This window comes from Chenopodium quinoa, unplaced genomic scaffold (genome assembly GCF_001683475.1).
Source record: "Chenopodium quinoa cultivar QQ74 unplaced genomic scaffold, ASM168347v1, whole genome shotgun sequence".
In the NCBI taxonomy this organism is placed as follows: domain Eukaryota; kingdom Viridiplantae; phylum Streptophyta; class Magnoliopsida; order Caryophyllales; family Amaranthaceae; genus Chenopodium; species Chenopodium quinoa.
Window position 1 is genome coordinate 2,525,384 of NW_018744616.1, and position 20,500 is coordinate 2,545,883.

Here is a 20,500-nt window from a genome sequence, read left to right on the forward strand (position 1 = left end):
GGATTTGGGAGAGTAAGGAGGTGGGGTGGTCGAATTTGGGAAAGGAAGGAGGTGGGGTGGTCGAATTTGGGAAAGGAAGGTGGTGGGGCTGTCAAATTTTGGAGGGGAAGGTGGTGGCCCTGTCGAATTTAGGAGGGGAAGGGGGTGCGGTGGTCGGATTTTGGAGGGGAAAAGGATGCGGCGGTTGAAGTTTGGAGGGGAAGCTAAGGGGGTGCGGTGGTCGGATTTGGGAGGGGAACGTGGTGGGGCTGCCGGATTTTGGAGGGGAAGGGGCACCGATGGTCGGATTTTGGAGGGGAAGGGGATGCGGCGGTCGAAGTTTGGAGGGGAAGCTAAGGGGATGCGGCGGTCGAAGTTTGGAGGGGAAGCTAAGGGGGTGCGGTGGTCGGATTTGGGAGGGGAACGTGGTGGGGCTATTGAATTTGAGAGGGGAAGAGGGTGCAGTGGTCAGAATTTGGAGGGGAAGGGGGTGAGCTGCCGAAATTAGGGGGTGGGAGGGTGGTGGTAGGTTGTGCAAAAGGGAGGAGGGAAGGTGGTTGGAGGGGAAGAAGTTTTTTTTTAATTAATTTTTTTTATAAAAAAAAGAAATATGTTAAAATTGAAATAAATAATCTAACCAATCATAATGTGACACATGCCCTTTAACCTATTAAATAGGTTACAAGCTTTTTATCCTATTTTTGGAAGATTATGTGAAAAGGTCATTTTATTAAGGTGTTATCCAAAGGTGGTTTTATTTATGGCACATGGGGTAAAGGTCATAATATTCCTGTCAATTTTTCCTTTATTTTTTTTTAATTTTTTTAAATTTTTTTGTAAGTGAGACGTTTTGTCCTTTTGCATTATTCACCTAATCCGCTTTGACTAATATGATTTATACATATGAAAATAAATAGTCTTGTGAGTACTTGTTCAAATCGTCTCAATGAATAGATAATCAATATTTAATTATTATAATTTTTACTTATTTATAATTAAAGGCATTATTAATCAAAGTTTGACATAAGCATACGTGAACAAAAGAAACTTTTCACCTATTACATAGGGAGTGTAGCGTTAGATTTTTCTCTTGTTCTTCATTATAGCGCGCATTTTTCTGTCATTCGAGTAGGATTCTAGGAAACAGTGTGTTTGGGACTGTTTACAAAACTTATATCTTGCCTTCAGAAATTATTGCAGAAGTAAAGAGATCAAAGCATACCCATGATTATTGCTCGTTTAATAAAAATAAGCAAATTATAAACTATATGAAAGTTGACTTTCATGTAGTTTGCTCATTCTAATGAAATGGGCAATTTGACTTACCTAAATTTTGCTCATTTTGATAAAATGAGGAATTTTTTTTTTATAGTGAGTTTCTTTCATATATTTTGCTCGTATAAATGAGCAAATTTTAAAAAATGTCAGCTTATACTGACTTCCATTAATCATGCTCATTTCCTTAAGTGAGCAATTTTTTGAAAATCAGTGTAAACTCACATCCATAAAATTTGCTCATTTTATAGGAATGAGCAAATTTTTATAAAGTCGGTTTATATTGACATCCATAAAATTTGCTCATTTCATTAAAATGAGCGAATTTTTGAAAGTCGGTTTATTCTGACTTCCACAAATTTTGCTCATTACTTCAAATGAGCAAATTTAGTTAAACAGTTCATTGTAAGTTGTAAAACAATTACAATGTCAAGAGCAACATACATCAAAATTGATGAATCAACCGGATTGCTTCCTTCATTATTCATTGAAGATGATGACAAATTTGATTATGCAAATAATTGTGATGCTTTGAGGTTTTTAGGATGGATTCTCTACATTTTCGCATTTGTTAGATGTTTAAGGATTTTAGGAACAATTCCGGGGAATGATTTGCAGGAGGAATGAGTAGTTGGGTTTTGTGATGTTAGATTATTAATTGAGGTTGGTGCTAATTGAGGTGTTTTTACTGATTTAAGTCCATTTAACCCTATTTTCCACTAATATTATTAATTGAGGTTGGTGCTAATTGAGGTGTGTTACTGATTTAAGTCCATTTAGCCCTATTTTCCACTAATTTATGAAAATGCCACTGGGTGCTATGGTTCATGCTTTGGAGGTTATTATAGTTTGGGAACTATGCAATATATGGATATATACTCACTCTCTCTCTCTCTCTCTCTCTCTCTCTCTCTCTCTCTCTCTCTCTCTCTCTCTCTCTCTCTCTCTCTCTTTCTCTCTCTCTCTCTCCATTTTACACAGACTCACCTTCTTCTATATTTTCTTAAATTACGTATCTACAAAGTAGAACATAATTCTGCCAAAAAAAGTAGAACATAAAAGAACATATAGTGACAAATTTACAATTACTCACTTTATTAATGAGTAATTAGTATTCAGTTTATGCTTTAGCATAAGGGCATAGTGTGTTTAAAGCCCATGTTACTGTATAATCATTTGTATGACAAGTTTCAAAGCATTTCTCTATTTCTATAGGTGCGTCTATGCTCTGTATGCATAACATTGTCTTGTCAGCTTTGTACTCTGTGAATTTTACCATTAGAAAGAGAAAACTAGCTAGGTTACCTTCATAGGATTGCATTTTCTTACATTTTTTATGTTGAAGCTTACAAGAGTTAGGATGGTTATTAGTGTTGACTGTGGAGATTGAAATTCACATTTACATTCTGTATGTTGAAGCTTACATGAGTTAGGATACTTATTAGTTTGGAGATTGAAAATCACAATTCAAAATGGAGGCTAAATTTGATTAATATAATTTGTCTTCTGTGCCCAGAAAAGCTTTTTTTTTAATGAGTTAAAATCCGGGATTTCTAGTTTGTACCTTCCATATTTATTTATGTTTGCTTTGGTTTGTGGCTTCTCTTATAGGGTTAATTGCTTAAATTTCACTATCACAATTCTGTATTCTGTCTACAGGGAATGTATTATTGCTTCACAAGTCTTTTGCTAAGGTAGGTCTTACATATCCTTTTCTTTGTGGACATTACACAAACTTCATGTACAAGTTCTGTAAATTTTTTAAAAATAACATATTGATTTATTCTGAATGCTTGTTTCTGTTTGATGTTGCTAAGCAGACGATGTGGAAATGCTAGACAAATACATATTAAATTACCTCTGGTTGGGGAATTTTATATTATTCGTTGTTTGTTCTGGTTGGCTTGTTTTGGCTTTGGAATTTTTTGGGTGGTGACTCGACACAGATCATACTCGTGGATTGGTCAAGATATTCTTGTAAGCCCATAACTGTTTTTGTATCAATTTCATATTGATAGTCTTGTGTATGTGACTTCAATGCTTTGTGAGTTCTGGAAGTCCAATTTTACAGAATTTAATGCATGCATAAATTGTGAATTGTGAATAACCTTCATTTAATAATATGCCTGTAATGTATATGTTTAATTACAATTTGTCATTTAGTATGTAGAGCATATCTTTGGAAACATGGCTACATGTCAGATAAATGCTAGGTATTGGGTTTAATTTGACTTATGTTTTTCATCCACATTTGAGGAGAAGTGTTCTTGGCTTATCAAAAACCAAAGTCCAGCTTTTCTGCCCACATCAAAACTAATCTAACCCATTTACAATTATGTTTGCTGTGCACTAAACAAAGGAACCAGAAGCTCTTTTTCTCCTATTTGATGTATAAGCTCTTTTTTCTAATTATTTAAATTTTGTCGGAAGAGAGCATAGCTTTCCATTTATGCTATTTGCACGATGTACACACTTATTGATGGTGCTAGGTGCTAAAATAATTACGGAGTAGATTTTATTTTATTTTTATGAAATCATATCTACTTTTCATGCATAATCTATAGGATTGAGGTAAAGTATATTAAATCCTGATCCATTTCTGATTTGATTTGTTGGATACCCAATCTGATTTCATATAATTCAATTATGATTCGTAATGGTTATAAAAAAAATCAAGTTATTGTGGAAACTTTCAAACTTGTTAAAATTCCCCCACTTACCTTCTAAATGAAATCCAACATTAATTCCACATTTCCTAGCCTCTTCCTCATTTTAGTCTATGATCTTCCTCTCCTCATCCACCTATAACTGTCACCCATTTTTCTCCCTTTTTTATTTATTTTTAGTTGAGCTTTCTTATTTTTCCAAGACTCCCTAGCCAATTGGAGCCTCATCTTGGACATGAAGTAAATATTTTACTAATTTATACGAGGGATATAATAGTTAACTTTTATTTTATATTAGTTAGGAATTATGTGTTTTGGTAATGATTTAAATTATATTGTAGACATGGAATGGCTAAAAATAATGTTGGTGAGAATGTTCGATTAAAAAATTGAAAAATAAATAGCAAAGAAAGCTTGAAAAATCATACATTTCTAAAAATTAACCAAAAGTAAATCAAATAAAAAAACAGTTCTTAACCCGTTGGGTTGACCTGAACTTTGGGTTAGGGTTTAGCATTTCTTGACCCATGACCCATGACCCATGACCCTAGACTTGACCGAACCGACTGACAGGTTTAACTGTATATATTACACGCACACTCTCACTCTGTGAGAATCCAATCGTTTGTTTGACTGACGAACTACGTGGGAAAGTCTCTCTCTCTCTCTCTCTCTCTCTTCTTAGCATATGTTCAACTATCACCCTTATGTATCTTTGGATCCATTCAATTAAGTGTAGTAATAGATTATTTAGATTAGTTGCATTTCTTTTGGCCTGAAATTAGATTTTTGTATTGAGATTTACTACTTAATCATTGATTAATCAACATGGTAGTTATTGCAACTTCTGGATCACAATACTAGATTACTAGTTCTTTATTCATTAGTTGCATTGGATATTGAATATGTGGTGATTTTCAATCTGAATTTTTTTGGATATTTGATATCTTAAGTTTTAGGATTGGATTCAGGTATCAATGAATATAATTATTGGATATCCGAATTATGTTATGCCTAAAGTGGCCTTCTTCACTTTGACCGTGTGATCTGTTTAATTCCTTATGGAGGATTATAGTTGCCCACAAAATGCTGAGATATCACTGTAGCCTGGGAAATCTCTGTTTGCTTTGTTTTGCTGCTTTCTTTTTTGACAAAATTAAATTATCTTAAGGAATCAATATTGGAAATTTTTCACCTAGTTGATACTTTTTGAACTGTTCGGATCGTTCTTAAAAATTATATGTTGAAATAAATTGTAGCGATTTTATCAATTTAACTTACATCAATGTAATTTATTTTGTCAGGGAGTTTGTTTTATGATCAGAGTTCTGCAGATGATTCGGTTGCCCAATATAAAGGTGGTGCAAATAATTCTCTCTATTACATTTTATCTACGTATGGAAGCATACTAGCCTGACCAAATTTCTATCCACAGGTTGCAACAGCGCTATTGTGTTGTGCTTTCTTATATGATATCTTTTGGGTCTTCATTTCAAAAAGTATATTCCAGCAAAGCGTCATGGTTGTGGTGAGATTTTTTGTTACTTGCTTAGGGCTTCTGGGCTATATTTTTTTTTTGCTTGATCATGCGTCTGACTTCTCTTGATCAATGGTATCTTGTACTGCCTATCATACTTGGTTTGTTTCTAGTGTCCAAAACTAATCTTTGATAGTTTCATCCTATATATATAGAAAAGAGAAATATAGAATCCTGTCATGATAATCATCTCAATTTGTTTGACTCGTAAATTAGTCTCTTGATTGTTGTAGATTGGAGTAACCCCTAATATATAAGTCTCTCTTCTAACATCGTTGCATCTTGCATGGTATTTAGTTATATTCAATACATGGTATGGGAAGGGAATCATGAGACATTTTACACTTTGAATTTGGTACTCTTGGTTAGTATTTGTATGTAAGCTCTCTATTGAGCAGAAAAAAAAATAGTTAGAGATAGGCGCCTAACACCTAGCCCACAAAATAACAATGACTATTGAAGATGATGAGGTTTCCAGAAGGGAGAAAAAAATTCACTGGTTTCTAGGTTCCATTGGAGGAAAGAGCTAAGCCTCATTTGGCCTGAAAGATAATTGTTGAAGAGCAATATTATTGTCTTATGGTTGCTGGCAAGGCCAATGGAAGTTGTATCTACTTTGGACAGCTTAATGGATTATGACCTTATGATTAGGAGTCTTGATATGTGTAACTTAAGTTTGGTAATTTTAGATTCATGAAAAGAATTTAATTTTTGTTAGTTACTTTTAGAGGGTATTTAGCCTTGATTATTACAATTACAAATAGGAATGCAGTGTTTTGGTATCAAGACATTAGATTGTTATATCATATGTTTTGCTTATCAGTAAATAAAGAATGACGCAGTTATATCATGTCATTCTGGAAGGCTTTTCTTCAGTTTTAATTTTAATTTCATCATATATAACAGTCTTAAGTATTATCTGGGATTGATCATGATACACTGATGTTTTAGTCATTTTTCCGGGCTATTACAGATCTTTTTTCCACAATACATGCACTGACCTCAAACAGAAAATTCAAGCCTTCATTACCCATGTGAAGAAGGCTTTATTATTTCTTACTATCTAAAGTGCCCTAATAGCCTCCCCTCCTCTCTCTCACACACAGAAAATGGAACCAAAAAGTATTGGCTTGTACAAACTGTTTTCTTTTTATGAGTAACGGAAACAAATGTCTCTATTCATCTTCCACTAGTTAGAGGTAAGCTAGTAAGGTCATGTTCATGTTAATCAAGGCTTATATTTACAATTTCAACCCCCAAATCGTACCTTATTTCACTTCTAAAAGGAAGTTCTAGCTTGCAAGTTTGTGGTAGCTCACCTTCTCGGACTTGTTTTCTTGTTTAGGTCTGGAAATATGTAAACTCTTAATTGCTGGTTAATATTATACATTGCTCATAACCTCATTTAGCTATCACGGTATCACCCCTGGCCTATTACATAATCTTCAAAAGAGTTACAATGGTAGATACACCTACGAATTAAAATAATAAGAAGAGAGTGTTTTTGACTTCATTTCATACCTCAATCCTTCTAATAGTTATATGTATTTTAAATATATTTATTATTGTTGATTCAAATTTTAAGATTTTGTTATATTACTAATTTCATGCAATCACTCATTTACATCAACTTTTTTCTACTATAAATTATGAAATATAATAACCTGTGCAATTGCTGGCTCTTACTGATTAAAACTAAATAACACTTCAAACGATTGATTTTCCTGAAAAAAACTTTTGTATGTTGATTTGTTGAATCTTATTTTTTTTCAAGGTGAATTGAACGAGTGCATTGGTTGACATCCCTTCTCTTGTACTTTAAATATCAACATGCCGGAATTTAAGACACCTTTAATAATATTAGCTCCTTAAATAATATATAGCTCCTTATAAAATTCAAGCTACTGAACAACTTGTTAATTATGCACCTTATAAATTTCAACTGTTACCTTTTCAATAAACTTTGTCTTTGTTCTACTTCAGTTAGTGTTGTCAAACATAGTCTTAGTGTATATGCCATCAGCTACGGTCCACACCATTTGATCACTGCCACCGCATAGCATTTCTATCCTTATATGACCACTTCCCTTTGCCTTTTAAACTTACCACATTTTGTTTACTCTACACTAATTTGTACTCTGAACAATTCACTGGGAAGAGTAAAGATGATACAAGCCTCATTGGAGTTAGATGTGTACTTCGTATAATTTAATTGAAAAAAGTTGCACATCTATCCTTCTCAATTTCTCGTTATCAGAAATTTCTCATTGGATCTCTTTCTTATGTCAAGTAAGAGAATACCTCCCTTTGAGTAAAAATTACTTGTGTGTTCTGAACTCTTGATATTTAAGATCTGACAGTCCAATTTTTACAACTTGTGGTATAAATTGCTCACATGGTTTAACTCTATTTGTCCCTCCCATTCTCTCTTCAAATTAAGTATTCAAGATTTATGTGGCAGCCAAACTGCCAAAGGGATGTATGCTGAATTTAGAGGCTGGAGATCCCAACAGACAACCAACTTCTCTCTTTCTCTCTCTCAATTTTCTACTGCTGGAAATTATATTGGTGGATGGATTTATGTCATTATGTGTTACCATGTCTGCTTTTTCTTTTTGCACACACATTCAAAAAGAAATTAATGAGAAAATATAAGTTTATCTCCTTGATAAACAAAATATGTTGATTAAATGGCAAAAGTGTAAATAAATCAACAATTTTTGGTCATATATGGGTCCCACTGTTTTTTATTTATTTACCAAAATGTCATGACAACTTTTTGGTCATATATGGGTCGTACCGTTTTTGATTTATTTACCAAAATGCGATGATTACTAGACAAACTTGTTGATTTATTACAAATTTGCTATTTGATAAACAAATTAGGTGATAAACTGGGGCTTTCTCGAAATTAATGTCCGTAATTTTGCTACTGAATATGAAAGATGTTTTGTACTGAACGTGTGCATGTATCTCAAATTACTATCATGCACTTCCATTCTCATATACGGTGGTACTCTCACAGCAACCCAACCATGACGGCTCCCTTGTGTGCATTTTCAATTTGTCTCCAGGTTGCCAGTGGTCAAAATAGCGGTGGAGAAAATCTACCTATGCTTTTGAGAATCCCTCGCTTTGATGATCCATTTAGTGGGTATAATTTGCTTGGCTTTGGGGACATTCTTGTTCCTGGTTTACTTGTCTCATTTTGCTACAGGTATTATTAATTACATTATTTTATCAGGTTGACTAACTTTCATGTACTCTTTCGCTCATCTCTCAGTGTTTTATACTCAATATCGTTCTGTAGTTTAGGTGTCGTATATTTTACATCTGAAAATAGAAATATTTCAAAACTTAAAAGGGTAAAGGTTTTTTCTGCATAAAGTTAAACGTACCAATGTACCATAGCTGTACAAGTTTTTGAATCCTGTGGGATTATTGAAATATTATTCTTTATGTTCAAAAATTGCTATTGATAGAAGGGATTGCATTAGGATGAGCAATTTCTACTATTGGTTTGGCCTACCTGCTAAAACCTATATCCTATAAATTTCAAAATTTTAAGTGATGCCCCTAGGGTTAAGGACTTAGGAGTGTATGGTCTGCCCTTCAACCGAGATGTTTAGGTTTCAATTCTTATAACCTTGTTCACCCCTTCATACCAAGGAAATTTACAAATCCTATCAACAAAACCAGAATCTTCTAGCAATACTAGAATTGACATAGCTTTAATAAATAAAATATTCTGAAGATCAGAACATGCTACTTGATATGAGGAATGAGGATAATATCTAACTTGTTCAAAATAAGTTGAATTGGTTGGTTTAGTTCTTCTTAAACTTGATTGAATGCTAGAGATAGAGAGACAATTGCTTTAGTGAAGTTGTGAAGATTAACTGTTTACATTTTTTTGTCTCAAGTGTAGTAATTAATTTAAAATACATATGTTTCTTCCTTCTAGATTAATTCAGCGATTTTTCTTTGCTGAAAACAGATACGACAAGGCACATAAGAAGGGCTTAATCAATGGATATTTTTTCTGGTTGGTGATTGGTTATGGTGTTGGTAAGTAGCTATTAAATGCTCTTATTTAGGCTTCTGTTGAACTTAACTCTTAATTGGTTTTGCTTCAAACTACTTTTATTAATACGCCTGTAACTATGCTTATAAATACAATTAGCGCATTGAAACCTGAATATTCTTGTTGCCCAGCCTTCTAAAAAAATTCTAACATGCCTGTACGGCTGTTATGCTTATAAATTAACGCATTGAAACCTGAACGTTCTTGTTGCCCACCCCCCTGAAAAAGAAGGAAAAATTCTAACAGAAATGAAAATAGAAGCAACAAGAAACAAATTACGAGCTCGAAAGTGCAGCCTCTTGGGTGGCCTGTCTTACCATTGGGGTTTATGGCCTTAAGGCCCCTTCCCCCACCCCTGAAGAAAGAATGCATGGAGACTACGATTGTGGGGCCACTGTATCTTGTCAAATGGATTGTTATGCCATGAATTTCATGATTCTTGCAGTTTTTATATATTTATTTTTTGTTAAATCCTTTGCAGGGCTCATATTCACATACATAGCTTTGTCCCTGATGGAACAGGGTCAACCTGCGCTGTTGTATCTCGTACCTTGTACATTAGGTAAAAATATGTCAATAATAGTAAACTGCCTACCCTTTTATGCCTCTTGTTAAGCATATCATCCTAATGTCCATGAGTAATCTGTTGTACAGGTCCGGCAGTTATATTGGGTTTCTTCAGAGGTGAGCTGAAAGATCTTTGGAATCGTGAATCTGATTCAGAATCAGATGGACAACAATCTGCTGAAGCATGAAAGGCCAGTACTTAGCCAAAATTGTATTTCAACACTGGTCGATATATGTAAGCTACTCATGATCGATTATTGTGCATAATCTTTTTTGCTTTATTATGTTTAATTTTGGAAGGGCTACCATACAGTTGGTGTATTAATATGTTGTACAAAATGTATACTTTGCAGTATAGGACTAGAAAAAAAAAAGTACAGGGAAAAAAAACAAAACTGTTAGGCAGCGATTCAGATAGCGCAAAATTACTTCATTCTATATTTGTTCGCTCTGTTGTTCTAGGATTATGATTCAATACTGCAGCACTAGTATTGTACATTTCTGTTCCTATTACATGACTCCTTCCCCACCCCACAACCCTTCCCCCCCAAACCCCCCAACAATCATGCCAGCCATACTTGGGTCAGTTACTATACTGCACCTGAGACTAGCTAGCTGTTTATCCACCTTTGCAAAAAGAAGCACATCACTAAAATTAAACAAAACCGTTGCCACACTGCACCTGAGACTAGCTAGCAATTTACCTACCTTTGCAAAAACGACGCTCATCCTAAAATTGAATATAACAGTTACTACATGCCGCACCAGATACTAGCTAGCAATTTATCTACCTTTGCAAAATGAAATGACAAATTGACAATATTATTTACTAATATCTGGCCATCAATTGCCTTTTTCCTTTGTATGTAAAGCTTCTTGTTAGATCTACTAACGGTTTGGCATGAACATTGAAAATGTAATGGAAGCGAAACAAATAAAAGGAAGGAAAGGAATTATTTTTGTTTGGATTAACCATGGACAGGAATAGCAAATGGTGTCCAAGTTTTTGCACAATATTGTGTTTGGGGTCTAAGTTTTTTTTACGGAAATTTTCACATTTGCTACCAGCAAAAGGACCTTGCTTCACATTTACTACCGCTTTAATTTTAATATTTTAAACTGTTACCACCTAAATCAGAGTATTTTAAAAACAAAATAAAAAATAAAAAAAATAAATTAAAAAATAAAAAATAAATTAAAAATAAAAAAAAAAAAAAAACCAACCACCCAAAAAACCCTAGCCCTCCCTGTCAGCCACCTTACCCCCCCCCCCCCTCCCCCTGCCGGTGGCCAGCGCCCAAAGCTGCGGCCGGTGCCGGCAATTTGGGTCGGAATCGAACCCCTTGTAACACCCTAGAAATTCTTTTCTTTTAGAATACCTATTTTGCCCTGTTTAAAACTTTAAATAGGAACACCTAAAATATTACCGTCACCGTGAAAACGGCGAAGACAACTATCAAAGACACACAGCGGAAGATTCTCTTTTAAAATAATTTAAAACGACTCAACTTTAAAAGTCAACTCACGAAAGTAAAGTCAAACCAAAGTAAAACAAAGTCAAACCTACAACTTAGAACCATTGTAGGCCCTTAACCAAATCAATTCAACTTAAAACGTTTACGTTAGTCTCGCAATAGAAATATCATGATATAAATAAAGCAATAACATATCAGATACTCATGGAAACTAGTGTAAGAACCCGTCTAAAATAGAAGGCGAGACGTTAGCGGAAATAACGTCGAGACGGAATGTCACTCCAAGGGTTACTAAAAAACTAAACAAAATAAATAAATTACTGAAATAAAAATAATAAAGAGAAAGAAATCCCAAATGATCAAAGAAAACTTTCAATGAGGCAGAACAACCTCAAATTCGACTATCTCATAAAGAGAGGTAAAGACATCAAAAGATAGTCGATAAAACTACTAGGGGACAAACTAAACAAACTAAACACTCTGCTCTCAGCCCAGACTCAACATACGCTATTCTTCACCTGCAAATAACATTTAGGTTCCACAATCACTGGGGAGTAACTAGCAGTTCTCCCAAAACTTGTAGAAACACAAAGCTAAGCATAGTGTAAAGCATAGAGGCATACATATAAATAATACAACATATATACATTTCAAACAACCACTTCATAATATATAGACAAGATAAACATGATAAGATACATAGATAGGATTACTAGTCAAAACATGATTACAATACAAAACACAACGAACATGTATATTGAACAAAGTAAAATATATTACCACATGATTATAGAGTAAGAATAAATATCACCCAAAACATAGCAATAAACTCATAAAAACAATAATTAACACTTTTTAAAGATTCTTTAAAAATATTAAGAAAAATTCATGACTTGACTTAAGAGGAATTTCTCAAAAGTGTAATAATATTAAAATAGAGAATTTTAACTTTTCGAAAACTGATCCATAGTGAGGCATGCATATAAAATGGGATTTGTTAAACATCGCCCACAAATTACTACATAAAGCCCACAAAATTCACTTGGTTTGCCAAAATTGCCCTTGACCTAAAAAAAAAACACTCACACTCTTATCACTCACACTCTCATCACTCACACTCTCATTGCTCATCTTCTTTCAACCTCTCTAAAAAAAAAAAAAATTCAAATAACGGCAATGTCGAGGCGGCAAGGCAAGGAATTGGCGGCGGCGGCGGAGGGAAGGGTGTCCCAAGGAGGAAAGGTACATTTTGTTGAAAAAAAAAAAGAGAAAAACCGCCGTGACGGCGGTGGGGCGCCCTGGCTGGACGCCGCCACCAGTTGGCTGGCGCCTGGGCTGGACGCCACAGCCACGGTTGTGGCGTTTATTCAAGGCGCCGCAGCCGTGGTGTGGCGTCCAGCCCAGGCGCCAGCCAACTGGTGGCGGCGTCTGCAGCTGGCGCCACCACCGCTGGCTGGGCGTCCAGCCAGGGCGCCCCACCCCCCCTTTTTTTTTTTTTTTTTTAAAAAATTGTTTTTAATTTTTTTTTTTTTTGTGTAATATATTTTTGAATTGTTTTTATATTTTGTTGTTTATTTTTATTAATTTTTTCAATTTCGTTGTATTTTTTCTACGTTTATATTTTGTTTACAATTATTTGTATGTTTTTAGTTTATTTGATTTGCGATGATGATTATTTATCGTATAAATTTTTGTATGTTTATATATTTTAAAATTTTGTGTAGAATTCACTGGGTCGTCATGGTGCGGGGAAGAATATAGAGCTTCTTAGTAGAAGTTATTCAGTGGAGAGGTCGGGGCATAGACATGTCAGATCTCGTGGTATTTTGGCCTCAGCTCGTAGAGAACGGATCCACCGTCAGGATGAGGATGACGATGACGATGATGATGCTGAGGAGGGTGACCAGGAGGAGGGCGTAGATGAGGATGAGGATGTGGACGATGGCAGTGGACCGTATGATGATTACGGTCCATTCAGTCAGAGGGTTGATGACATGTACGAGACGCATATGGTGGAGGTGCGTAAGGGTAGGGGTGGTAGGTTTGTTAGTAGATCTGGCACATCATCTGCGTCCACTGTATCTGGGGCAAGCAGGAAACGGTCGAGGGCCGGTAATGATTCTTGGGTTGTTAGGAGTGAGGTGCCCGGTGGGCCTGTTGACGGGAGTGTGATTCCTAGCTTTCTAGGACACATAGCTGCCCGTATTTGGGAGGACCAGGAGAGGCCTTCAGTTACGGGGTTGTTGAAATGTCATACCCGGGAAAAGACTTGTAGCTTTTTGCGTACATGGGCTGAGGCCTGGCCGGCGGAGAGCGAGATGTTCGAGCGACTGGAGGGCACTGGGGTGAATCACGTTCCTGCCACCATGCACGATAAGATTGACAGTACGCTGATCACGGCTTTCATTGAGCGATGGCAGCCGGATACAAACTCTTTCCACCTTCCGTTCGGTGAGATGACGATCATGTTACATGACGTCGAGACCATTCTGGGGATTCGTGTTGAGGGTAAACGACTTTGTGCTGTGGCTGATGCGGATCAGGCTGATTCGCTGGCGGAGTTGTTGGCGGTGGACAGGGCTGCACTGTACACCGAGGCGCTAGGTGTTTGGGAACACGGAGGTGTGAAGATCGCATCCGTGTTGCAGCGGTGTTTGTACCCCAGTGCACGTAGGACGCCCGACGCACAGCTGAGTGCTTATGTTTTTCTACTCCTCTGATGTACCTTGTTTCCGGATAAGAGCGGCGAAAACAAGCTCAGGCCACGCGACATAGTAGTGGCGTGTGACCCCGACAGTGTAGGCCAGTTTTCCTGGGGATCGGCTACGTTGGCGTATTTGTATCGCCAACTAGGATTTGCGAGTCGGGCTGACGCGGCAGGTATCACTGGGTGTCTGACTCTATTGCAGACCTGGATATACGAGTACTTTCCTGCATTGCGACCACATCGTGACCCAGTTCCTATTGATGAGGGGATGCCGCGTGCTTGTGCGTGGAGTCCGCGCTCGGAGAAGAAGTCCGTTGACCGCCTCCGATCGATACGGTTATTGCTGGACAGGCTGTCCCCCTTAGAGGTAACGTTTATTTATAGAGTTTACATTTTATTATTTGCACATATTATATTCATGTTATTAAATTTTATATGTTGTTATTGTACAGGTGAACTGGATGCCTTTCGGCCCGAACCCTAGTGTTAGGGTACCCAGGACCATGTACACGGGACTCATTCAGTATCGTGAGATCGTCGAGGCGTACATGCCCCAGCGTTGTCTTCGCCAGCTTGGATTTGTCCAAGTTGTCCCTCCTCCCCCGGCATGCCCGATGAAGGCGGTCCGACCTGCATCGTCGAGGGACTACGTCGTGCAATGGCCGGATATCATGACCGGGACGTGGGACCAGTTTCCGATGGTGGCCCGCTTATGGACTGCGGAGTTGCAGCGGCCGCCCTCTGGGGTTACTGCCTGCCCTCCGGTCTCCCCCGGCGAGCCAGTACGGCTCCACATTTTTTACACCGAGATTATTTCAATTTTAGAAAAAGGGCATAATGGTCAAACCATATCATATTTGTGGGCTTTATATGGTAAATTGCGGGCGATGTTTAGCGTTTCACTATAAAATATGAACGCCGGTGAATCCCGTAGTCCACCACCAAAGGTTTGTCAGGGCGAACCTACAGACGATTCCGCAGCCGTCTGCGTCTGAGAATGGCCAAACTCCCAGTTTTCCTACTCGAATTCCGCAGCCTGAGTAGTTCCGGACGACAACAATTAACCTAGGAAATTACATCTTGAATTACGCAGCCCAAGATGTTGGCATGTTCCAACCATTGAATTCCGCAACCCAATGGTTGTCTTACACTCACGAATCAAATAAAACAGTAAAAAATAATTCTTCAAAATTATCCAAACACATTTAGGGATCATTAACCCTAATTTAAAATACTGCGGGTCTTTACTTCTAAGACCAAATTTCAACAAAAAATCCTTCAAAAGAGTTTAACTTCAAAATCCTACAAAGTATACAAAATCTTTTATAAATCATAACAAGGTGTCACTCTTATTGTCTGGATTTGGGTACGAAGCTAATTGTGGTAAAATTTCACAAAACACTCCGTACACAACCTTTGGCGAAGCGGTGCTAAAAACAGTGTTATTCTACTTTAAAGCACAACGACGTCGACAACTTATTAATTACATAAAATGGCGGCAACTGTAGTACTTCGTTAACCCTTCATAAACACACCCAAATCATGTCAAAAAGATGAAGTAAGACTATGACATATTAAGCAATATATTCATACAAGATAAGCCTAAATTCATGACTTTAACATGGTAAAAACAACATGAAAATGCAGCAGCCCCTAACAAGAATTTCAGCAGCATATTGCACAACAAATTCACACAAAACCAACCTTAAACTCACAATTAACCTTAGCCCATTAACATACACACTCTAAATACATAGTAGGTCAGGTTAGGCACAAGATTAGGCACAAAAATTAAGCATTTCATCACTTAAAAACTACTCGATTCACACAGTTCACAAACTGATCTGCAGCAGCACCTTTGCTTAGTTTTAGGCATATAATCACAACAAAACTTACCCAAAAACATGATGATTTAATTTGGGGATATACCTAACATGATTATATACCATATTAGGAACAAAAACAAACTAAATCAAAGGGAAATAAGGCTGAAAACATACTGCACAAGGTCAGCAATTACAACAGCAATATTGTGAGCCATAGTGTACATATCATGTTTAAAAACCACCAAAACATAACAACAATTTATGGAACCAAACCTTAATATATATACTAATTCTAGGGATGATTATCTAGCATAAAAACCAGCAATAAAACATGAATAAGATACCCTCATTTCTCATGCACAAAACAGCAAACAAACATGAAACTCTAGCACCTTGAATTACAACGAATTTCTAATCTAACCAACTCTAATTTGCACCTAGCCTTAACCTATCCAAGCCATGATTTTTCTAAAGCTTGGAATAGTGCTAGTTACCTCTTGAAGCGTGAACAAATTATAGACTAGAAAGAGGAGAGGAAAGCCACAAATTCAATCGCTAGACCCTCACACAAGGCACATTCAAGCAGCCCTCTTGGAAACCCCCGTTTATTATGATGATGGAGTGAGATTGGTGCACGAAATAGATGAAGCAAATAGCATCAAGAAACCCTCGAAAACCCCTTGCTTTGAGCCTTGAAATTACACAAAAATTTTGAGGGAAAGAAGGAGAGAAACTGAAGAGATATGAGCAGCAAAAAGGATCCTCAAACTATTCAGTTTTGCACGGAAAAGGGGGGAGGAGAAGAATTCTTGGACAGATACTTAAAGAGGAGTAAAGGGGGGGGGGGGGGGGTGTTATTACATAATTAATTAGGGAGTTTTAGATTTAACAAACTGATCAGTAATCAGCCTTAAGGCAGCCGTGAGAGGGGAGAGAAAATGGGCTTCAAATGAGCTTCATATAAACCCTAACTTAAGCTACACTTTATGAGTTTGATTGAATGATTAATTTAGGCTTAAAAACGGGATTAGGAAAGCTAATAAACAAGTCTATCTTAATCTATTTAGTCATGAAAGCTTTGAGGAAAAACCTGACCCATAGATTAATACTAGTTGACCCAAAACTAGACTAGGAAAGGAATATAACGGGAGGCAATTTAAAACGCGTTCAAAAATGATAATATAGATTGTATTATTGATATATCAAAAATAATATCAATAATAATAATGAAAATAATAATTTAAATTACAATACAGAATTATATATAAAGTTCATATGTACCGAAAAGCGATATAAAAGACGAAAAGTAAAACTAGTAATATTATTTATTTATAATGACCTAATTAATAAAAGGACATTATAATGAGTTTTATAAATAAAAGAATTAAAAAACACAATATAAACAATACCAATTTGATAAACGAGTTGACGGAATCACCCAATACAACTTTATTTATCGATATTGATACGTTAGCACGTAAAACGTTTTTAAAACTCCAAAAATCATTTTATACCTATTAGATTGATACTTTAGTCAAGGAATCACCCATGATGACCCGTATCAATCGCAATAGGTTAAATATCAAAATTATATATATAATTTAGTGACACTTACTGAATTAATGCTTAAGCTTAAGAAATCACCCTTTAAGGCTAATATCAATTCAGTCAAGTCAAATACAGTTGAAATGGTTAAAACTTAAACATAAAACCTTTTAAATAACTTTCAATCGTTTCGTTAAAACATTTTAATAAGGATTTCAAAAGCTTAGGATGACCCTTAAACCAAATAACGATTTTAATAATTAAATTAACATTTTAATTTAGAAATTGATTTTTAAATTAGAAATTAGGCTTTATAGGTTGAAACACACATAAAATAATGGTTTGAAAATACGGGGTGTTACAACTAGCATGATTCGCTCTTCACTCATGCCCATCATGAATATGTTTCATCACCTGAAAAACTTCTCTCTACTTGTTTCCACTACTCTCCATTAAAAATGGGTCATCATAGGGCCAAGGTAAAGACGAGGCCAACAAACACACAATTAGCAAAGCTAAGTACATAAGCGTATTTAACACACTAACGTGCATTTACCTATTAACACACAACTTATCTTGTTGCACCTGTTTTTCAAGCACATGACATTTAACAAAACTTCTCAACTAGACAACTACATAATTTGTTTAGCGTTGATTACGCATCGAACAGGTTTCCCAACTAACCTCCCTCAATAAATGAGGTTACTGACACGGGAGTTAACCGCGCCAGCATCAAATAACCACTCGTAAGTGGCGGAATTCCTGCGCATAATAATAATAAAAGGAATGTACAACGTCTTGTAATCCAGTAGAAGTTATGCTTAGATATAAAACCCCATAACCCCCCCCCCCATATGTTCATATCAAGGTATATACGTTCTAAGAGTTTTGGTGCGTAATATATTTCATTTTACTTTCTTTACAATTTATCAACTTGGTGATGACTCTCAAAACATAACAACATCAAACATCATGATTATTCAAACAATTAAACACTTTAATTTAATTCTTGAATAATTAGTGATCACATAATATTTAATGTTGAACCCTTTTTAAATCTACCTCGGTGTCAATGACACCTTAAACGCTTAATGCGTCAAAAATCCTATCCCTCGGTGTTAAACACACTTAAGTGCATTAAGGTATCAAAATACAATTTATTCCTCGTGTACATATACACTTACATAGCTCCTTCCTCATGCTTAAAGCATCAATAAAAATTATATGAACCATAATAAAATTCTCTTTTAATATTTCAAGCCAAATTAAACATTTAGTTTAATTAAACATGCTTTCTATCATGCCATAAATAAAAGTGTGGTTCATATACTATATTCCAAACTATAATTTTCCAACCATTAATCCATCACAAATAAATCATGCCTCATAATTCAATCACCAATAACAACCGAATCATAATCTTCATTCCAAATCTAGCATGATACTACCTGTAATCAATTAAAAACATTTAGCATGCTACTACATCAATAAAATTATGCTAAGTACGCGAACGTTCCTTGTATACGATCTTAAAATCGCCACGACTAATAGGAATCACTCACTTCAAAGTCTCCTACGATTTAAAATCATAGAAGAGTATTAAAATCCTCTCTACACAAATTTCCAGCAATATATACTATTATTAAACCCCTCATAATTTAATTAAAATAAGCTTAAATTATATTTATATCCTCATATACTTTAATCCCAATTAATGGGTATTCAAAATTACTTAAAGAAACTTGATTTTTAATGTACTACCAAAAATTCCAGCATTATATTTCTATGAAAACTTGTTATAATTAGGCCTTAAAACACTTAAATAAAAGGTTTAAACCATCCTATATCATAATCCTTCAATAATTAATAATTTATGAATATAGGGTTTTAACATTGGGGCTTTTTTTAATTAAGATTAAAATCTGAAAATTAAATTACTTGCTACTTATCATCAAACATCATAATCTAATCACAAAACTCATAATTAATAATTAGATCTAGGATTAAATTGATTTTTAAAACAAAAGAATAATTTTTTTTTCCGAAGAAGGGCCGCAAGCAGTAGCCACCACGTCACAGCTGGGCTGCTATTGCTCCCCGCCGGTGCCGCTGCGGCTGCTAGCACTTGTGCCGGTGGTTGTGGTGGAGGCCGGTGGTGCCGGCCGACCATGGTGAAAAGGGAAGGGGAAAGGAAAAAGAAAGAAAAGAAAAGAAAAATAAAGGAGAACGGAGAAAAAGTTTACCTTGGGTTTTCTCCACTCTCGGCAAAGTTTGTTTTGCCTCAAGTGTTGAATATTTATACCCCTTTTGTAGAAACCCTTCTTTCTAAACTTTCCCTTTTTAATCTTTCCTAATCCCTTTCTTAATAAAACTTTACTAAAATAAAACTTTCTTAAATTAATTCCCAACTTAATAAAATAATTAATTAAATAAACTTTCCTTTTATAAAATATTTCTTAACTTATTAAAATGAATAACTAAAATACTATAAATAAAACATTTCAATTTATTTAAATACTTCTCAAAATACTTATTTTAAATAGAATACATATAAAAATACGGAGTATTACACCCCTCCCCTTCCCCACTCAAAATCGACAACACTAACCCTAAATCCCCTGCCCGACACCACCCTAAACGCGTTTAAGGGTTTCTCTTAGGGTGGTTTTGGGTGGCAGGGAATTCCTTTATCACGGCCGAAAAAAGGAACGGGGGACGAGGAGGGGCTGGGATCGGGTTTTCGAGGGGAGAGGGGCTGGGATCGAGGGGGGTTTTTGAGGGGAGAAGGGCTGGGATTGAGGGGGTTTTTCGAGGGGAGGGGGCTGGGATCGAGGGGTTT

General features: G+C 35.9%; 1 protein-coding gene and 1 long non-coding RNA gene across 2 annotated transcripts in view; one reads left to right on the forward strand and one right to left on the reverse strand.

The window, feature by feature from the left end:
- Positions 1-10,616, forward strand: part of LOC110700047 (signal peptide peptidase-like 5) — a 29,960-nt gene extending 19,344 nt beyond the window's left edge. The window contains exons 7-14 of the mRNA XM_021877541.1: positions 2,914-2,948; positions 3,075-3,231; positions 5,225-5,278; positions 5,356-5,448; positions 8,532-8,674; positions 9,455-9,525; positions 10,023-10,103; positions 10,196-10,616. Coding sequence (XP_021733233.1) covers positions 2,914-2,948; positions 3,075-3,231; positions 5,225-5,278; positions 5,356-5,448; positions 8,532-8,674; positions 9,455-9,525; positions 10,023-10,103; positions 10,196-10,296 — 735 coding nt within the window. The 3' untranslated portion in view covers positions 10,297-10,616. The remainder of the gene's footprint in view (positions 1-2,913; positions 2,949-3,074; positions 3,232-5,224; positions 5,279-5,355; positions 5,449-8,531; positions 8,675-9,454; positions 9,526-10,022; positions 10,104-10,195) is intronic.
- Positions 10,617-11,795: 1,179 nt separating this feature from the next.
- On the reverse strand, positions 11,796-16,942 carry LOC110700048. The gene is made up of 2 exons (XR_002507088.1): positions 16,611-16,942; positions 11,796-12,101 (listed from the first exon to the last, which is right to left on the reverse strand). It is a non-coding gene; the product is annotated as an uncharacterized LOC110700048 (long non-coding RNA).
- Between the last annotated feature and the right edge of the window lie 3,558 nt (positions 16,943-20,500).